Source organism: Ammospiza nelsoni, chromosome Z (genome assembly GCF_027579445.1).
Source record: "Ammospiza nelsoni isolate bAmmNel1 chromosome Z, bAmmNel1.pri, whole genome shotgun sequence".
NCBI classification, from domain to species: domain Eukaryota; kingdom Metazoa; phylum Chordata; class Aves; order Passeriformes; family Passerellidae; genus Ammospiza; species Ammospiza nelsoni.
In genome coordinates this window covers 32,195,355-32,214,265 of record NC_080669.1, presented here as the reverse complement: position 1 = coordinate 32,214,265, position 18,911 = coordinate 32,195,355, and the positions used below count along the sequence as shown (strand labels likewise).

General features: G+C 35.8%; 1 protein-coding gene across 3 annotated transcripts in view; it reads right to left on the bottom strand.

Moving 5' to 3' along the window:
* The window catches only part of AGTPBP1 (ATP/GTP binding carboxypeptidase 1), a 52,780-nt gene that overhangs the window by 21,796 nt on the left and 12,073 nt on the right, over positions 1-18,911 (bottom strand). For all 3 annotated transcript variants that reach the window (XM_059492536.1, XM_059492534.1, XM_059492535.1), the window contains exons 8-21: positions 18,062-18,099; positions 16,342-16,550; positions 15,757-15,934; positions 14,259-14,356; positions 13,136-13,252; positions 11,828-12,540; positions 8,308-8,391; positions 7,964-8,050; positions 7,730-7,878; positions 6,228-6,315; positions 5,360-5,504; positions 2,494-2,647; positions 1,553-1,733; positions 81-210 (exon numbers count right to left, since the gene is read on the bottom strand). In XM_059492536.1, the coding sequence (XP_059348519.1) occupies positions 81-210; positions 1,553-1,733; positions 2,494-2,647; positions 5,360-5,504; positions 6,228-6,315; positions 7,730-7,878; positions 7,964-8,050; positions 8,308-8,391; positions 11,828-12,540; positions 13,136-13,252; positions 14,259-14,356; positions 15,757-15,934; positions 16,342-16,550; positions 18,062-18,099 (2,371 nt within the window). The remainder of the gene's footprint in view (positions 1-80; positions 211-1,552; positions 1,734-2,493; positions 2,648-5,359; positions 5,505-6,227; positions 6,316-7,729; positions 7,879-7,963; positions 8,051-8,307; positions 8,392-11,827; positions 12,541-13,135; positions 13,253-14,258; positions 14,357-15,756; positions 15,935-16,341; positions 16,551-18,061; positions 18,100-18,911) is intronic.

The window sequence follows — 18,911 nt, the reverse complement described above, 5'->3', positions numbered from 1 at the left end:
ATTTCAAAATGTTTAATTTATAGACTAGCTACATAGACAAAGTTAAAAAAATTCAGAATTGCTTACACACACATACTTACCAAAGGCAAACGTTTTATAGCAGCCAGATATTGCAGTAACCCTTTAGCATGGTAAATAGTGGGATGCAGATCTGGATTTGGATTTTGCCACTGTCTGTTTAAATCTTCTCCACTTAAAGAGCAACGGTGGCTATTGTGGGGGGGTGGAAAAACGCATGATGTAGTCCGTATTATCATACTTTTAAATAAGCCTCCCCCCCACCTCAAGTTTTCCTCATCAACACTGCTTCTTTGGAAGGAGTCTGGCAAGAAATAAACTTCAATTTTCTAACATGCCAAATAATAGAAATGTTTGTGGTGCTTTAAGCTATGTTACAGAAACTCTAAAAATAAATTAGAAGTAGCCTCTTAGGTGAAGCCAAATGTAATATTACTTATTTGCTGTTAAAACTGAAGGCTTACAATTCTACCCAAATTCTAGTTCAAAATCAGTAATTTCATACATATGGTATCTTTACAATTTGGTGTCTTCAGTAATTTAAAGACTCATGTCAACTAGAAATCTAATACTTGAAATGTGAAGTTGTTAGGAGATAAAGAGCTGTGAGAAAAACAAGGACAAAAAAAAACTGAAACAACCCAGGAAACAAAAAGATCATCTCTGTATTCAGTCAGCTATCAGCAAGAACTTTTAAACTTGCAGGATTTCATGATCATGCAGTCATCTTCACTACATTTGCCTTTAGACTGTATCTGGTGGGGCAGCCTTCTTAATTGTCCCTGTATCCTGAATTATTTAATTACAAGTATTCTAATATATACATTCTTTCACATATATAAAGACAAGGTTCTACTGAAATCTATTACTAGTTATACTTTTATTATTTTGTTCACAAAACCTTTTAAAATAGTACCTATAGTAGATGAATGGAAACTGTAATTTCACCATTGCAAAATTTCCTGCAACCAAGTAAATGTAAACTGCTCAATGTTTACTCATAGCAGTTTCAACAAGTTCTGAAATACCCCTTATATTTATTGAGAAAAGTGTTGAAATAACTACTATTAATAACTTCAATCAAACCAGGATACTCTATTACCCTCTCTCTTGTACACCTATTAACTTCCCAGCTTTTAAAAAAATTATGTAAAAGACTTCCTTAAATATAAGGCACTTCCTTTTTTTATGCACACCATGAACTTGTTTAGCTTTTTCTAAATGCAGGTCTGATCTCACAAAACTCCTAGAGAAATCCAAGACAGAGAGACAATTAAAATTTCATGTCAAATTGCATAGGAATGATTATCATCCATGAACAACTGGAAATATTTTTGTAAAACTGAAATTTGTCAAGGAATGTAACTGCCTTTTAAGAAGCCAAAAATCCTAGCAATATTGCAAGTGTTGCTTTTTTATCACATTACATATTGCATTTGCACTTTTGCAGGATCAGTTTAGATTATTTCTTTTTAAATATTGATGTAAAGAATTAGAGTACAGGTTAAATATTTGTGATTAAATATATGCTTACTTTCCATTGATGACACCATCTGGATTGAGCATGGGAATAATTTTAAAAATATAAGATTCCCGTAAAGACTGCGCATTTGGACTATTGCTCATAAGGTATTCCAGTGTTCCCTTCATAACCCAGCTTGCATTAGTCTCTCCAGGATGCACACGAGCAGATAGGAATATATAAGGACGATTCCCTAAAAGAGATATCCACAGAAATTGCAAAATATGATTTAAGCTAAGTAAACAGTTCGTTGATTAGAAAAAGAGCCAATAGCCCGCTGCATTTATAACAACACAAAAAACATTTGTAAGTTGAGTGTTACTGAGTATGGGTATTATTGATAGAGCTTGCCACAACATTTTTGAAAGGACTGCTAATTACAAAACTATCGCAATGGAGCTTTAAATTTGATCCGACAATTACACAACCAATTTGAGGTGGCAGTTATGATTCAACTTTCATTACTTTTTTCCCAATAGCCAAGAAAAATACTGAGGTGGACAAACAAATCAGGAAATGGCAAAAGCTCAATTCAAATCACAATAGCTAGATATTAGCTTTATGAAAGACTTTCTTGATAACCTAAAAACCTCATCATTTTAAGAAAAAAGTTACTTGTCCAGTATTGTTTTCCAAGAAGTGCTGTCTGCAAAATGGAATGTACAAACCTAGCAGCAAAAATTTAAAATACATTAATATATACTCTTACATATATATACACTATATATACTCTTACTCTTACAGATATTTATATCTTTATTTCACTACCACAATTAAGTATTATTAAATACAAAACAAATCCTGAATTCTGATGCCTCTCAGCTTCACGAAATTTATTAACCTTATTTTACATTGCTATTTTTACACTGCATAGTAGTTAAGACTAATTTTTTTTCTACAAATACCTAGTTTTACATTATTTTCAGTTGATAAGAAAGAAGAGTTATACTTACTGAACTGATAGATATGTTCATAGTAATTGGACTCTGGCATGGCTGTAATAGTGACTAATGGACAGCTGTTGCCAGCCAGGGTCTTACAGAGAACATCATGACGAAAATATATCTGTTGAGGGTTGTGCATAGATTCCAGCTTCCTAAGATGCATCTTCATACCAAAAATAATGAAAAAATACTTCAAATTCTTTGCAGTCACATATGACAGCATATTTCAAAGGTACTATTTAACAGATCTTTCTTTTAGATGTTCTAAACAATATACAAGTTTCCAGGATAATTTTGACCATGAAATACCATTTTCTACATCTCTGATTGATTGAATACTTCTCTTTACAGAGTCTGGTTTTCCAACTGCTTTGAGAAAGAGGAAGGAAAAGAGGGTAAATTATTGTACACAGATGGTAATATAAAGGTATATGGAAGGTAAGAACCTCTGCTTCATTAAGGTTATCTGATCAGGGACCTTTTTGCTGCAAAAAGAGGTAGTAAGTAAAGGAAGAATCAATACATGCGAACAGAGAGCTGAGATGTAATGGAAACCATAGCAAAGACCAAAGTCACCAGTCTCTCTTTGAACAGGTCATTAAGAACCTACAGACAATGAGTTGGAGAGAGTCGCCTGATAAACAAGCAGAATGGGGTAATTTGGGGCATTCAAGAGGGGGGTGTGGTACCATACAAAACTCAAGCACCTGATTCCTACAGTGCGCCCTTAGCCATCTCTGCGCAGCCTTACTCTCTACCCTGTGCATCCAAGCACTATGTGGACTAGTGCAACTAAAAGGACAGGTGTAAGTCAATTTGGGGTCAACAGCTGGAATGCACAAGGGTCTCAGCAGCAGAAGCTGGAGAAGCCAACCTCTTGGGAGCATCTCTGTGGGTACCACAGGCTATGTGTCCCAGGTCCCAGCTACTGCTGGAATCAAAGCAGACTCCAGCAGCTGGAGCTGTAAGCACTCTTCACTCAGTGGTGTCAGCAAAGAAGCAAGGGGATGTCTCACTGCCAGTAACTGCAATGGGTAAAGGTGTTGGTATCCAACCACTGAGGCAAGGACAGTGTGTCCATCAAAACACATCTGATGGGACAATTAGTGTTGAGTTTCTCAGTGACAACACCTGAAGCAGGAAAATGGGTTACACGACCATGCGCCTGGTAACAGCTGTTAGGGATTGGGTGGGGGGGAAGCATACACATTTTCCCTGTAGCCAGCATATGTGGCGGCACATGAGAAACTTGCTAGTAAACTTCAAGGTAAACTACCCAGAGAGTATGGGCCCCAGTCAAGGGAGGGGCATCTAGCAGGCAGACAGTCCACGCTGGCATCTGGGCAGGGACACAAGTGCAGAATGTCTCTGAGATGAGTCTGCAAGTGCAAGCATCTGTTTGCTAGTGAGCATCAGGCTGGACTAGTCTGCAAACTGGAGGCCTGCACAGCAGGTAAGAGAGACCTGGGACTGAGGCAGAGCTATGGCACAGACGGGCCATGCCAGTGCTCCACAAACATATTTCTAATTCTACAGAGCAGGCCAGCTTGTACTTTTTCTAGTGAACAGCAATCCACACCAACTGCAGAGGAGGATGGGGTGTCTGTACCTGCTGTGCAAATCACTGTAGTGTTCCACAGGGGTGTGTCTTGTCTGTGCCAGTCCGTGCAGCCAGCCCTGCCCAGCAGGAGTAGGCATGCACAAGTATGTGTGCATAAGTCTCTTTCTCTCCCTGGGATACATACTCAGACTTGCTAGTGAATATATAAGCAAACAGGAAAGCAGGAGCCATGTCCATCAGCCTGGGACAGAGACCCCAGGTACCTTGGCTGGCCTCCACCAGTTGGGCAGGAGGAACCTCCAGGACCAGGAGCTGCTGGAAGCAGCAGTTGCTTATGACAGCTCTTAACAGGTACCTCTTTCAAAAGCTGGCATAGTTTAAAAGTGAAAAGTGAAAAGCTGCATTTAAAGCTGCATTTAAAGACTGCCCACTGAATCCTCTGCTTTGCTTTTATTGCTGTAACAGAGGAAAACAAGAGACATTCTAGCCAAATGAATTTTGCTTAGCATTAAAAGGCTCAGAAGACTTATTTAGGCAATTCATACATCTAAAAAGATCTCTAATTATCTTAGTTACAGCAGCTTTAGTTATCAAAAAGTATACGTAGAACAACAGGATATAAGTCATTTAACACAAGTATTCCATCAAATTAGCATGGTTTCCAGTCAATTATTACTGAATCAAAGAAAGCATAAGGTTGAAAGGGATCAGAGTGGGCCATCTGGTCCAACCTCCCTGTTTTAAGCAGGGCCAAGGCCATCTTATAGCACATTGCACAGGATTGTGTCCAGACAATCCCTTGAATTCCCCAGGGATGGAGATTCCCCAAACTCTCCTTGCAATCTGTTCCAGGGCTTGGTCACCTGCACAGTAGTGAAATTCCTTCCCATGTTCAGGTGGAACTTCCTGTGCATCAGTGTGCGCCAGTTCCCTCTGGTCCCAGTCCTTAGCACCACCAAGGAGAGCCTGGCTCCATCCTCTTGACAACCCCGCTTCAGATACTTCCAGAGGTTCCCTCTCAGTCATCTCTGCTCAAGGTCTTGCTTCATAAGAGAGATGCTCCAGTCACATAATCATCTTTTGATACCCAGGAAACCCACTAAGCCTGTAAGCATCAATTTTATTTTTCCTGGGACTGTTCATTAGAACAACCTATACATTTTGTCAATCTAAATACTAATATTATGAAAATTCTCCCTTGAAAGGAGCATTTTGAACTTCAAAAAAAAAGAAACTAAATTAATTCAGTCACTAATGCAATATATTACACTAATATTATAAGTATTCATTTATGTAATAGATACAGCTTCTCACCTTTAAAGTTGAGTATGTATATGGATAATGGTAAGCAAAGTAGCACACATCTTCTTTGTGTTGAAAAGTCACAGTGAATGTAATTGTGTAATAGGATTTTCCTTTCTGGCCTCCAGCAGCAATTGAACTTCTTGAAAAGTGATTCCTAAATCAAAAAATGAAGGTAATACACACATTAGAGTAATTATTTTTCATACTATTTATTCTTCTGAACACACATTCTAAGAGACAGAAGGACTTTCAGTGACTGTATTTCTCTCCTATGCACATACAGGTTAAATACAGGTTCCCACCAGCTTTAAAGATACTTTAAACAGTATCTTTTAACAGTGATACACACATTCATTTACATTGATAAAAGGTGAGCAAACAAAAACAAGCAACAAAATAAAACACAAAAATCAGAAAAAGTAAGCAAGCAAAGAGCTACCAACCAAGAAGGATTACATATTGATATGCTGCACCATCTGATCCTGGGTTTTAGAACTCCTCTACAATAATTCCACCACAGATTACAGAAGGCTCATCACAAGGACTATGAGACCAGCATTACTGGAAGTTACTTATAAAATTTCAAGTAAGCATACATCTATACATTCCCTTAAAAGCTTCCCAGAAACAGTGTCCAATTTCTAAGAAAAGTATAAAATATTAACAGCTTAAATATAAGTGGTGTGCTTACAAAATGAGACCTTGTATATTTCTATCACACATATTACTCTCTGTAGTGACTCAGAAAAAAACCCCTTTTCACAACAGAGTAACAGAACTATTAAATGCAGAAAAAAGAACTTCTGCTCAAAAACTGTACCTCATGTTAATCTTCAGTGGAAGATTTGCTGTATGTTTGGTCTGTGTGTGTACTTACTTGTAGTAACAAATATCTGTCCCAACACGAGTCCAACACGGTCGACAACGCAGTGCTTCCTGAACAGAATACATGAGGGGCTGCATACCTGAAAGAAGAAATGCATCTCACTTTAATCCTTACCATTAAACAGAAACTTATTAGCAGAAACTTATTAACATCACCACTTACACACAAGTCCACAAATTACTTATTCACTCACTATATAAGTGTATTTTCATTAATATCTGGGTATTGTACTGTGTGCTTTTTAAACCAGATGACAAAATATTGCTGATCTTCAGAAAATAACAACTAAAGAAAAGAGCAAGACTTGTGGAAGACCAAAACTGAATGTTTAAATGAAAGCTGAGGTTTGCATGAAAGGTAGATTACAAGCAGTGTTCAGTTTCACTCCATCCAACTCACACTATGAAAAGGCATCACAAAGTACACAAAAAATTGATGCTATCAATTATTCATGTAAATAACTGAAAAATAACTGATATTTCAGGACAATTTTTTTAACAAGTAACTCTTTAAAGTCTATTTTTTGATAGTATACTTACATTGAATACTTAATATGAAGTTAGAGGAGAAAAAATACATACTAGTTGAGTATAATTTATTGATAATCTAATTATTAGCCAACCATACTGACTGATTCAATCAGTGTATTAAAAAATCAAAAGAAATTATTAAGTATGCACAACATAAAAAAAAACTAACCTGACTGATAAGGATTAGTAAGTAACGTAATACCATCTTATTACTGGTCAAACTACCTAGTGTTCTGAGACTTTATCAGTGTGGAGGAAAGTGTATAACAAAGGAGAATACAGTATTATTTGGTAACATAATTTTGAAGCTCGAGGTGGGAGGAGGAATTTCTTCCTTCTTAAAGGACAAATTTCAGAATATATATCAGGAAAAAACAGTTTTAAGCTGAGTGACATACACACTCCCAGACAAGAGGAAGAAAGGTGTTTTCAGCCATTTGTAAACGTTTGAATGAGGCACACACTGCAAATACTACTTAATAGAGACAGTGATGTTCATTTAAGAACCCAGTATTTCAAAGCAGATTTACTTTTCCTTACCATCAATAAGACAAGTTTTGGAAATTCCACTTACGTTCACCATCTACCCCTATGCAGAAATGGATTAAGGATGACAACTGTTCTTACTGATGTGAGTGAATCAACAGGCTTTGTTGCTGACCTCCCCTGCACAATGGTCCTAAGACAATTGTAGTTGCAGCTCCCAGTAAATTTCTTCTGCTTCTGCCTCACTTACAACAAAACTTTATTTAAAAAACTGACAGCCCTTGGTTTAAGATGCATTTCTTCTTTTTAACCACAGCTATCAAAACATTTTCTAGCAATACTATTAAAATAAAGAATTTAAACTAACAACATGAATACTGCTAATCCTGAGGAGGAGGGAAGGAAACAGCAGAGGTAACTCAGCCACAGGTATTTTTTTTAGATATTTCTTCTCAAAGAATGGGAAACATATCTTACCATAGTTGAACTGACTGTTTGACTTTTCACAGTTGATGATGTTAAACCGGTAACCAATGCCAGTTTTCATTCCACTGACTTCAAAGTAGAACCACTGATGATAATGATTGCTGTTTATATCTGAGTTCAGAATTAGATCATATTCATTTCTGAAAATTAGCAAAAAAGATCAATGACCATAAAAAGCAGAAATAAAAGGTCTAAACCATGAAAAGTAGAGTTGAAAGACCTTACTTTCTGATCTGAATAACTTTGCGCAGGTTTCCAGATTCAAACTTGGAATTAAACTTCAGAACATCTGCCTCCTCTGGTACAGAAAAGCTATGAGTAGAAAAAGGACCAAAATGAATAAAACAAACTTAGCTAAACCAAATAGCTTTATTTTAGTCCTCACTTGTCAATTCAGAAACTATTTTGATCCTTCCTCCAAATACAGCCCAGATAGCAAAAGCACTGTTATGTCAGATCAAACTTTGTACAAAATCTGCTGTAAATATTATGAGTCACATCACAGAGAAAGTAGAACTGGAGTATTAGAGTATTACTTGAATATTGTTTACAGAAAGGTAGAAACTTACCTCGAATTATCGAGGTCATACACAACTTTATCTATAATGTCATTTTGATGAATCAGCCTTTCAATATCTTGACAGATTTTTGTCCTAAAAAAGAAAAGCAGAGTTCTCACTTAAATTGTCATTTACCGTTTCCAATCACAAAAGAGGAATTGCCTCATACAGGAAAACTAATGGAATTGACATGAAGACAGGGTACAGTTCAGACAGACCTCAGCTTCACTGCCACTTATACGCGCATAGTCAAGGTGTACTAAAGTTTAAACACCTGCATTCAGAGCTGCTTGAATCCAGTATTTGTATCTGAGGGACCCGAGTTTTCATTCACACAACTCACTAGGTTTTATCTGAAGGAAAAATTGCAGTTTCATACTTTATAATAGAAGCAGAAATTACTCTAACATTACTTATGTTAATGCTTTTACCACATGACAACACTTGATAACATTAGTAACTTAAATGAATCTTAGTATAACCAAAATTAAAGAGTTTTAGGGAGTAGCTTGTACAGTGAGTGTGTTAGTGAACTAGCTTTTCACCTCTAGAGATCTAAGTTCATTTATCGACTACGTAACAAACAAGAAAGAATTTGGTGATGCCAGCCAAATATGAGGTGTGTGCTTATCCAGATCATAAAACCATTGCATGATTGGCAGTATCTAGGTCCTGGCTTGGAAAAGTAAGAATGTGCTGCAGTTCAAGCATGAAAAATAGTGGCAGAGCTGTGTGGAAAAGCTTGCACAGCACCTGCAATAAGAAGAAAAGGAGGTAGATTAACAATGAAGAATACAGAAACAGAATGGTAAAGTACATTCAGGCTGGAAATTCTCAATTGAATTAAAATAAATTCTCTTAACAAATGAGAAACAGAAGGTAAATGCACAACTCTAGCACATTGTATTAAATTGAAATTAACTGAAAAAGAAAAGAAGTCACAAGTTCAAGTTCATCTGACAATACTGTGACAAGGCTGACTCACCAGAATCCACCTGAATAGGTTCAGCTCAGGACAGATTCACAGATTTTTGACCTTACACTTGATCTTAGAAAACTCATTTGATCTTGGCATGCCTCAGCTCTAAAATGCCCTAACACCTCCTAAAATCACAGGAGTTTTGCCAAGACAAAATCCATCAATGAAAATCCATTGTAAGTATTTTATAAATAATAACATCATTTAAATACCATTATAATTACCAGTGTAGATGAAAGCAAAGAAGATGCTCATGAGAATGTATTCAAGATGCTCATGAGAATGAGAAGTAGTAGCAGACATTTTCACGTTCCAAAAAATGAAGATAAACTATTTAAAGAAAATTCAAGGAAAAAGAAATCTAGAACCAACACTGTTGATGTGAGCCCTGTGCTTAGAGACTACTCCTTTGAGGATCCTGCTGATTAGAAAACACTAAAATGTATGGAAAAAAACCCCAACCCAACTATACTTTTAAGGAACAGAAATGCCCAAATTTGTAGGGTATTTTACTATATAATAATTTTCTTCCTAAAAAGACAGAGTAGTATAAAACACTTCAACTATAATCAATAGAATTTATCCTAACAGTAATACATTGGTGAGACATTTGGTGATAATTACATGCTACTAAATTTAAAAGAGAAAGAAAAAGCACTCCAAAGCACAAATTCAAAAACATTTAATCTCCTGGCACATTACAATAGTAAAAAAAAGCCCTAAATCTTACATTGTTCTAATAAAAATAAGAAGAAAATCCATTAGGTCACACCTTAGACCCCACACAACATTTTCTCAAATTACTTGGATACTTTAAAACAACTATTTATTTTCTAAGTAAGACATACCCAATGAGCAGTGACTAAGTGCTTACAGGACACAGAACATAAATCACACTGACTATCAAGAGTTAGGACACAGCTTTGTAAGACTTAAAAGCTTTTCCATATCCCTTACCAAACAATTTTTACAATCTGCTATAAACTATGAAAGCATGAAAAGATTATGCCCTTTTTAAACAAGTTATCAGAAGATTTTTATGTTGCAGTAACAAGATTGAGTTGTTTGTAGAAAATGGAATTCTTAAAACAGTTTTCCTTAAAAAAGTGTTGCATGATTTTTGATTCAAATTTAGCCATATTACCTGGTATTTCATTCTTGTTCCCACAAGAACTCAAAAAGTTACTTTCAACATAAAAAATACAACAAAAATAGAACATTTCAAGTCAAAATATACCTTAAAATTATCTTCATGATCTAGAAATCACCCTTGTGTACAATCGTACAAGGTTTATTTTTCCAGTGTTATATATCTAACAATGAGACAAATTGTATCTGACTTCACTCAATTTTTTATTCAGGGAAATTCAGAATTATTAATTACTACAAAAACATACATAAGGATTTGCAAGATTTGCTTAAATGCAGTACTTAGGTGATTCCTGACTCAAGACTATCTCCCTTCTAAATCAGCTGAATCTAGCCAATAAATAATCTGCTAGGGAAGATTCTCCTCCTTCAACACTGAATAATATGTTCATTTTGCCATTAGTGTTCCAGAACTTGTCATTTCACTACAAAGATCACTTTTTTGTTACTTGTGTAAAACAGCTGAAGGATTTTCATTCAACCAGCTAAAGACACTTAATCTCTTAATCATTTTAATATCTAAATATAAATACAAAGAAACTCATTAAGTTGGTTATAGTTATGAGTATAAAGGTGAAGGCACTCAGTCCCATAATTTTTTAGGCAAGTGGCAAGGTCTCATAGCTCTACATGTTCTGCTAGCGTACTCACATGTCTTTACAGTAACTCACTATGTAATATTACCTAGCTTTTCATAGCACTTTTGCAAATCATTCTGAAAAATATCATCACTCTTCATCATCTTCTATTATCTCTCAGTGAAGAAATAAAAGGGTGTGTTGATATGTTTTTGTTGTATGTCATTCTGCAGGACCTAACTCAAAGTGGATCTTCTGCATTTGTTAAGTCTAAATTCCCTTATACTATGAACACTAAAGCAAAAAACTTTAATGTATTAATTTTTTAACTATTTCCACTATGTTTACCTGAAAGACAGATTTTTAGTTCAGCAGAGAAAAGAGGTGAAGAATCTTTTTAGTTATTAACTGCCTTATCTTTGCTAAGACCTGAAAGGAGCACTCAGGTGAGGATTTTTTAGTTTGGTTCTGGTGGGTTTTTTAGGTTGGCTTGTTATTTTGCAAACTGCAAGATTCACATGGGAAATGAGGGGAAGCCAGAAAGGGAAAATATAAACTGAATTTCATATTTAGAAATTGAATTCCAGAATTAGCAATTACAGAACCAGACTGTGTTCCTCTTTATGGCTCTGCGCTGATCAATGCATACTCACCTACCTTCAAACTGCTTTTCACTGGAAACAATTTTAGATGCCCAAGTAAACAGTGCAACATTGATTGTTAATCACGGCCATAGCTAGGGCTGGGTGGGACCTCTGGAGATCATCCGGTTAATCTCATCCTAAACACTGTTTCTAAGTGTTTGGTAACTCTAGTAACTCACCTCTGCACTCCATATCGCCGTTCCAGAATAGGTTCCTTAAATGGGGGTGGAATATGTCCAAAATAATCTGGATAGGCCACTTCTGAGTATTCCGGAATAGATTTTGTGTTCTTCACCATTTCAAGATAAAGATCACAGTCATGAACTGGTGATACATCAGAAACTTGAAGCGTGGCATGTTCTCCTGATGAACTAGATCTGGAATCCTCCTCCTCCTCTGAATCCACTCCAGTGCAGCAGAGTTTTCCCAGCTGGACAGATGATCCTTCAAAGAGACTACCTCCACAGGGTGAAACGTGCTCACAAGGTTTACTAGAAGCAAGTGTGGTAATGCCAGCTTTGTTTTCCTTCTCTATTACACACCCTGTACCAGAATATTGATCATTTTTTGCACTGTTCTGGAGACTGATTCTGTCCAAGCCTTTCACAATTTCTTGGCTTAGACACTGGGATGATGGAAGCATGTTTCTTTGATCATTTTGCTGATGTAAACTACCGCCTTTCGCGCTATCTTTCTTTGGTAGTTCCAGAAACACTGGCCTTCTATTGCATTCCTCTGTCAATAAAGGACTGCACTCCTTTAAAGCAACTCCTTTTGTTGATGGGTTTGCTACAGCAGAGTGCTCCTCACTGGCTGTAGGAACAACAATAGGTCCACTCAAATTTGCATCAGGTACAAAAGGCTTTGGTTCCTTGGAAACTAAGTCCCATTCCTTAAAAAACAAAGGTGAAAAAAATAATTTAAAAATTATTAACAAAAAAAGTAAACAGTTCTCAAGTTTCATGTACATTAGGAACACTTGTCTTTTCTTGTTTTAAATGTAATTAAGAGGTGACAGCTGTTATAAGGCATAGGAGCAATGAAGTTTGTCTTTTACAAAAAGGCTTTAAAGCAATAACAAGTAGCTCATTAAAAACAAAGTATAAAGTCAATGCAATTGCCTGGATATTTTAACTACTTATTTTAAGTAGGTGTACAGCATTTGAGGAGATGTCTAATACAATTAAGCACTCTCAGAAATCTCACATCCTTCTTCTCTATTTTCCTTTCTGCTGTATACAATAATCAGTCATCAGAAAGAAAACAGTTTTCTTTACGGCTACTCAAAGTTCCCCCTTCTCAGTAAGACTGAAGCAACCAAAACACCTAACTAAATAACCTACGATAAAGTACTCCCATATGTAGGTCCAGAACTGCAGACCCCTGATTCTTGCCTAGAAGAACTATCCACCCAAAAAAGAACATCAAAGTATATTCCAGAGTCAACCTGACATGGCCAGAAATGTCCTGGGAAAAATATACTTTACCTGAAAGTTTTCTGAAAGTTCTGGGAAAAATTGCTCATACATTTTCAGTTCTTCTATAGATCTTCCCAGTTCCTGTCTAGGTTTCAGTTTATTAATATCAGTCTCAATATCATCATTCTGAAAGATCACCAGAACAAATTAATCTTGCATCCAAAAATAATGATGTTCTACAACATTAATCTGAAACATTCACCTTTACTCTTGACAGCCATGCCTTAAAAGATAAAATACCACTCTTTTAAAAGCAGCTGAACCGCAGCCTTCACCATGAAGATTTAGACTGCTCAGTATTATTAGTATGCCTAAGCCTCCATTTCAACAGCAATATTGCAAACATCTCAATTTTCTTGCTTTCATCCAAACTTACTATACACAGATATCAAATTTTACATGAAATCTCCTGTATATTCCCAGTACAGAACTTGGAATGTGAAGATTTCATCCGATTGCAGTGACAAAGCAATACTGCTTCTATGGAAGACACTCCCTCCATCAGGGCTCACGAGATCCTTGAATATAATATGTTTTTCCAGTTCATGGACTGACAATTCTATTAACTCCTAACTACCATAACATAAAAATACAGAGTAAGGCAGTTCTGACCAAATACTCATCCATGTCCCAGATGGCAGCTAGAGAACACGAGAATATCTTCCCTAAGTGGTACAACAGTTAGATGTATGATGTCTACCTCTACAGCTGGCTGAACTTCAGCTACCTTGCTGAAACACTCATCCAGTCAATCCCAGTCCAGAATTCTGGAAAAGGTTAGAGCAGCTCCTACATGTGGACCAGCTTATGTGACAAAAGCAGGCTGAGAGAAGTTTAAGTTGGGAAGACAACACTGCTAAAGGAGTCTGTGGTATCTGCACTCCAGATACATCAAGTGTCAAGCAGACAAATTTGACAAAAATCCTGAAGCAACCTGAACAAGAACGGTTGATATTTTTAAGCAGCACCCACCATTTTTAAGTTTCTGAAGCATTTTTAATTTTAGAAATTGCCCTGAAAACCTCCTCAAACTGCTTCTAACATTTAAAATGCACTTATTCATCAGATTCAAGCAATTTAAATAAAAAATCGCTATACCTGACTTTTGCCCATTAATTTTGTCTCTACCAACCTTAAAATGTTGGTCCTTGTCATCATCAATTTCAGTTTCAATTTCTGATTCTGTTTCAGCATCATCGTTATCATCACTTTCATCTACTACATCATCCACTACAATACAAAAAGGTTTTGAAAGACAGATTATACATTTAATCCAACTATACATGCTCAAAGGAGATTTTTGATGTTCTGGGTTTACTTTCTTTTTCATGCACTCCTTGAAAAAAATGTGAAAACCAACTAGTAAACTAGTGCTGGGGCAGCTAAGTTTTCACATAGTGTTTTCCATGCAGAAAATTTGCTGGTTGTCTTTAAAAGGCTCATTCAGAGGTTTACAAATTATGCTGATTTTTTTAGTGTACTCAGAATGTACATGTACTGCTTTTACAATACTGACTATAAAAGATTATACTTTTAACAAACCCAGACCTCTACCCACCCTGCAACATTCCACATGCCTTTTAATACAGAACTTCTTCCTTTTAAAGCACTATGTATCCTATTTCCTTTAGGCTCTTCGCTTCTTTTTATAACAGGTAAAAAACCTATTAAAAATCATATCATTACCTCACTTTATAGTAAACTAGGACATTTCTAAACAATCTACTGTATTAAGCAGAGATTTAATTTCTGTGGGTTTTGAAACACACCTCTAAATCTATTTTCTACTTTGAAGACAAAACATAAACAATCTTTGAACTTCTGGAGTCTGACCCACATGAACCCAATAGGATAGCTTACTTTCAGACTATGACTACTTTTTGTTTCAGGAGATATCATGAATAAAAGATATTAATAAGCTGACTTTGACCCTTCATTTCAGATTAACTTTCTGACAACAACTTCATTTGTTGCTTACTGGGTTGCTTACTATACCTTATTAGAATATGTATTAATTACTTGAAAATAATGAAAGGTGTTCACGATGGGATGAATCAATTTTCTACAAAGAACCATATAAATGCTTTGCAGTACAATGTTTTCCAAGAGACTGCAACAGTCCAAGAAAGCAGCTCTACTTTCTTATGCAATTGAAGGAATAACCACAATAACACACAAAAGGCAGTGCTTCAAATGGCGAAAGTTAATCTAAATTCGTCACATTCTAACTTATCAAAGTAACAAAAAGAAAGGAAGGTATACAAGCTCCTGTAACACAGGATGTACACTACAACACATTCCACATGGAGAATGTATATGCTACATGAGTTGAAAGAAAAGACCATTTAAGTTTGAATACAGCCTGTTCTTTACACTTCAGAGTTTGGTGAACACCTTTTAGTCCTTGTTTCCTCTTTTATTTTATAACCACATATGTCTGGACAAAATTTCTATCACTTTAAACTTAACATTAGAAATTGGTACTCCACACCAATAGTCACAGACCCTTTGCTCGTTGAGAAGTGTCTCAAAGTCCTTTTAGCAGAGAACACAAATAAGTGCAATTGATTCCACTTTCCATAAAGCAAATTAGACATACTCAAAGACAAAGTACTACAAAATCACCATACCATCAGGAGGCAAATTGTATAGCTGAGCCACAGGACCACTGGCAGGAATAACTGGGAGTTGGAAATGGAAAGTACTTTTAATAGTTGGTAATGGAAGACGATTTTTGGGAAAACATTTTCTCATTATTAGGCTGGATGTATTAACGAGAGGATCAAGAGTTCTTACGGCAAGGCACTCCTGTTAACAGGAAAATAAAGAAAAGTATTTCTCAAACTGAAAGTCAAACTGCATTAATATATTATTTACAAAAAAATTGGTTCATGTCTTCTTCAAAGGACAGAAAAACTTCTACCAACTCAAATTCACCTTCTTTAAAAATCCAAACTTTGCCACAGAAAGGCATTTTTACCCCTGCTTTTTTAAAACTAAGTTCTACCGCCCCTCGCAGAGATGGCCGCAGCAAAATGACAGCAAACACAAATTTAATTCTATACTCTTTCAATGTTTCAGTGGGGTACAGAATATAGTCCTTATTCCCATAATCAGGAATGACCATCAATCTCATAAAAGAGATATGACAAACTTGAGGTCACAGCCAAAAAGGCAAAAACAACAACAAAGAAACCCTATCAGGATAAACTTACCTGTGAAGTGTTGTAAAGAATTTTCATCCCATTGGCATCAATAAATGCTTTTCTTCCCAGTTTGATGTTTGTAATACTTTTAATGCACTGTAACACTCCTTTACGTATCAGCATGTATCTGTGTCGACTGTCGTGACGGTGCCAATCAACATAAATGGTTAGAAGGGCCTGCACATATCCTCTGTCTACTGCTCTCCTGGCATTTGTTTCTTTGCAAAAAAAGTTAGGAAAGAAAATTAAAATTGCCCAGTGACTTTGATATTACTTTCAAATTTTACTTTCAATGTTTAAATTATTCTTTTTATCCAAGTAAATGAATGTTTCAGTTTGAGTAGTATTTTAGCCACCCTTAGCAGAGTTCTACATCAACCTAAACAGAAATGACTGGAAAATTAAGACCAGTAGCCTAAAACTCATTCTTGGAACATTTCACATAATTTTCATGGTTCACTAGAAGAATGGCATGCATTACACTTAAAAGACAATTGTAAGATGCCGCCACCCAGTAAATTAAAAATCAAAAATATTTCTACCAAGCATACCTATCACTATCTACACACACTGTCCAGATATAAGACCTGAAACAAACTTTTTTTTGCTTGCAATCCATATAGTTTTACATCTATCACTCAAATTTCATAAGCTGAAAATAATTCTACTCCAAATACTGGCTAATCAGTATGACAGCTGGAATATATACATTTAGTAGACTAATGTTGTTATGAAAATATTTAATCATATAAAGTATATGAAGTTACAAGTTACAACCACTAAGGAGAAGATATCCCTAAATAAATTAACAAGACCTCCTGTTTTAAAACACACGTTTTGAACACCTCATTTTCCTCCTCAATATTAAAGTTTAATTGCCAATTTACAGAATGGAATACTGACAACAATTTGGAAATATATCTTTTTCTTAGCTTCCCAAGGAGAAATTGCAAAATTCATAAATACACAAAGTGTAAGATAAAGGTATCACATTGAATAAACATTAATAAACTCTGTGATAGTCAGTACAGAAATTTCTCACCATTTGTGTGAAATGGTTTTCTGCAAATCTCATCACGTCTCAATTCTTATTCAACTCCACTAAAACTACTACGAATGCTGTCACTTTAACACAACTATTTGGAGAAAATGAGTTTTTAACTCCTTGCTAGTTACAATGCTGGTTCAAAATCTGCAGAGATGACATTGTGAGGATTGATTGCTGCTGGTTGAGACAGTCCATGTCTGGAAACACACCATTGGTTTTGTTACCTTTAATTCCACTTCATGTGTCACTGACAGATTTGTTATTGGGACCCAAGTCCTAATTATTCAGGCAGGTACTAAAGAATACCTGTATTCTCCCTAGGCATCCAACAGATATTTCCAGATGTATACACATACAGGAGTTAAGCTACAGGTATCTATCACTGAATGGCTGAGGTGAGTGAATGTAAAAAGATATCTGTCCACCTTGGACCTAGATCAGTTCTGCAGAAGCAGTGCAGCCTTTCTGCTGCATAACTGACAAAACACTAACCAAGTATTAAACATTCATGTACATACAACATAAATAAAGCATCAGAAACTGTAGATGAAACTTATTTACAGGTTTCCTAGCCTTATTTTTGTTTTGGCTATCAACTTAATGCTTAGTTTTACTGTGTCCATATATACACACACACACATTATAGCTCAAGTAGACATTTTCTTGTAGTCAAACACTTACTTGATTTTAGCAATGCAGCAAGTGTGTCTAAAGCAACCCTGTCAACATAACAAGAAAAGTCAAAACAGCAACCAACCAGTAAGCTTAATCTATAACACTGTAAAACTATATAAAATATTTACTGCTTGCAGACTTATAAAGAGTCTAACTTCATGTTTTCCTGGTTGCACTGTAGCACAGACTTCACTTTTATATTACTTCAAGATCATGTATTTGAAGTCTGATGACAAAACTTAAAACTATCAATGCAACAGCTATACAAGCTTCCAGCTTTTGCAAAAACACTGAAAACGTAATGTTTATGGCCAACACGCACTGGCTGTGATACTCTTAAATTCATGTCTTTGTTAGCAGCAGAACAAGTGCTTCCACAAAGTATTGGACATTATTTTGGAAAAGCGTAGGTCAATACCCACAGGCAGTATATGAAAATACTGAGAAGCAACGCCCATCAATCTGTACTACAACACAAGACGGTCAGCATGAGATTTTTCTTGTACCCAAAAATGTTCCCTCAATTCAACCATGGAACAACAAAACATATATACTTATTTTTCATCTTTCTGAGAAGATAGATTTGATGCATCTGATGTTAGACCACAAACAAGGATATCATGATTAGTCACATCATAAAATAGTATGTTTGTATATAGAATTTTAGCTGAGCCTTAAAGGAACAGGACTTGTTTTTTGAACCCTACTCCTGTGATCACCAACACCAGATTTTGATCACATAACACTATTTCTTTTTGTAACAAAATTAGAATATGCACAATATGAGATTAATACTTTGCTAATCAGATGAAAAATTTAATTTTCCACTGGTATGTACTTTGAAAAGGTGGAGGTA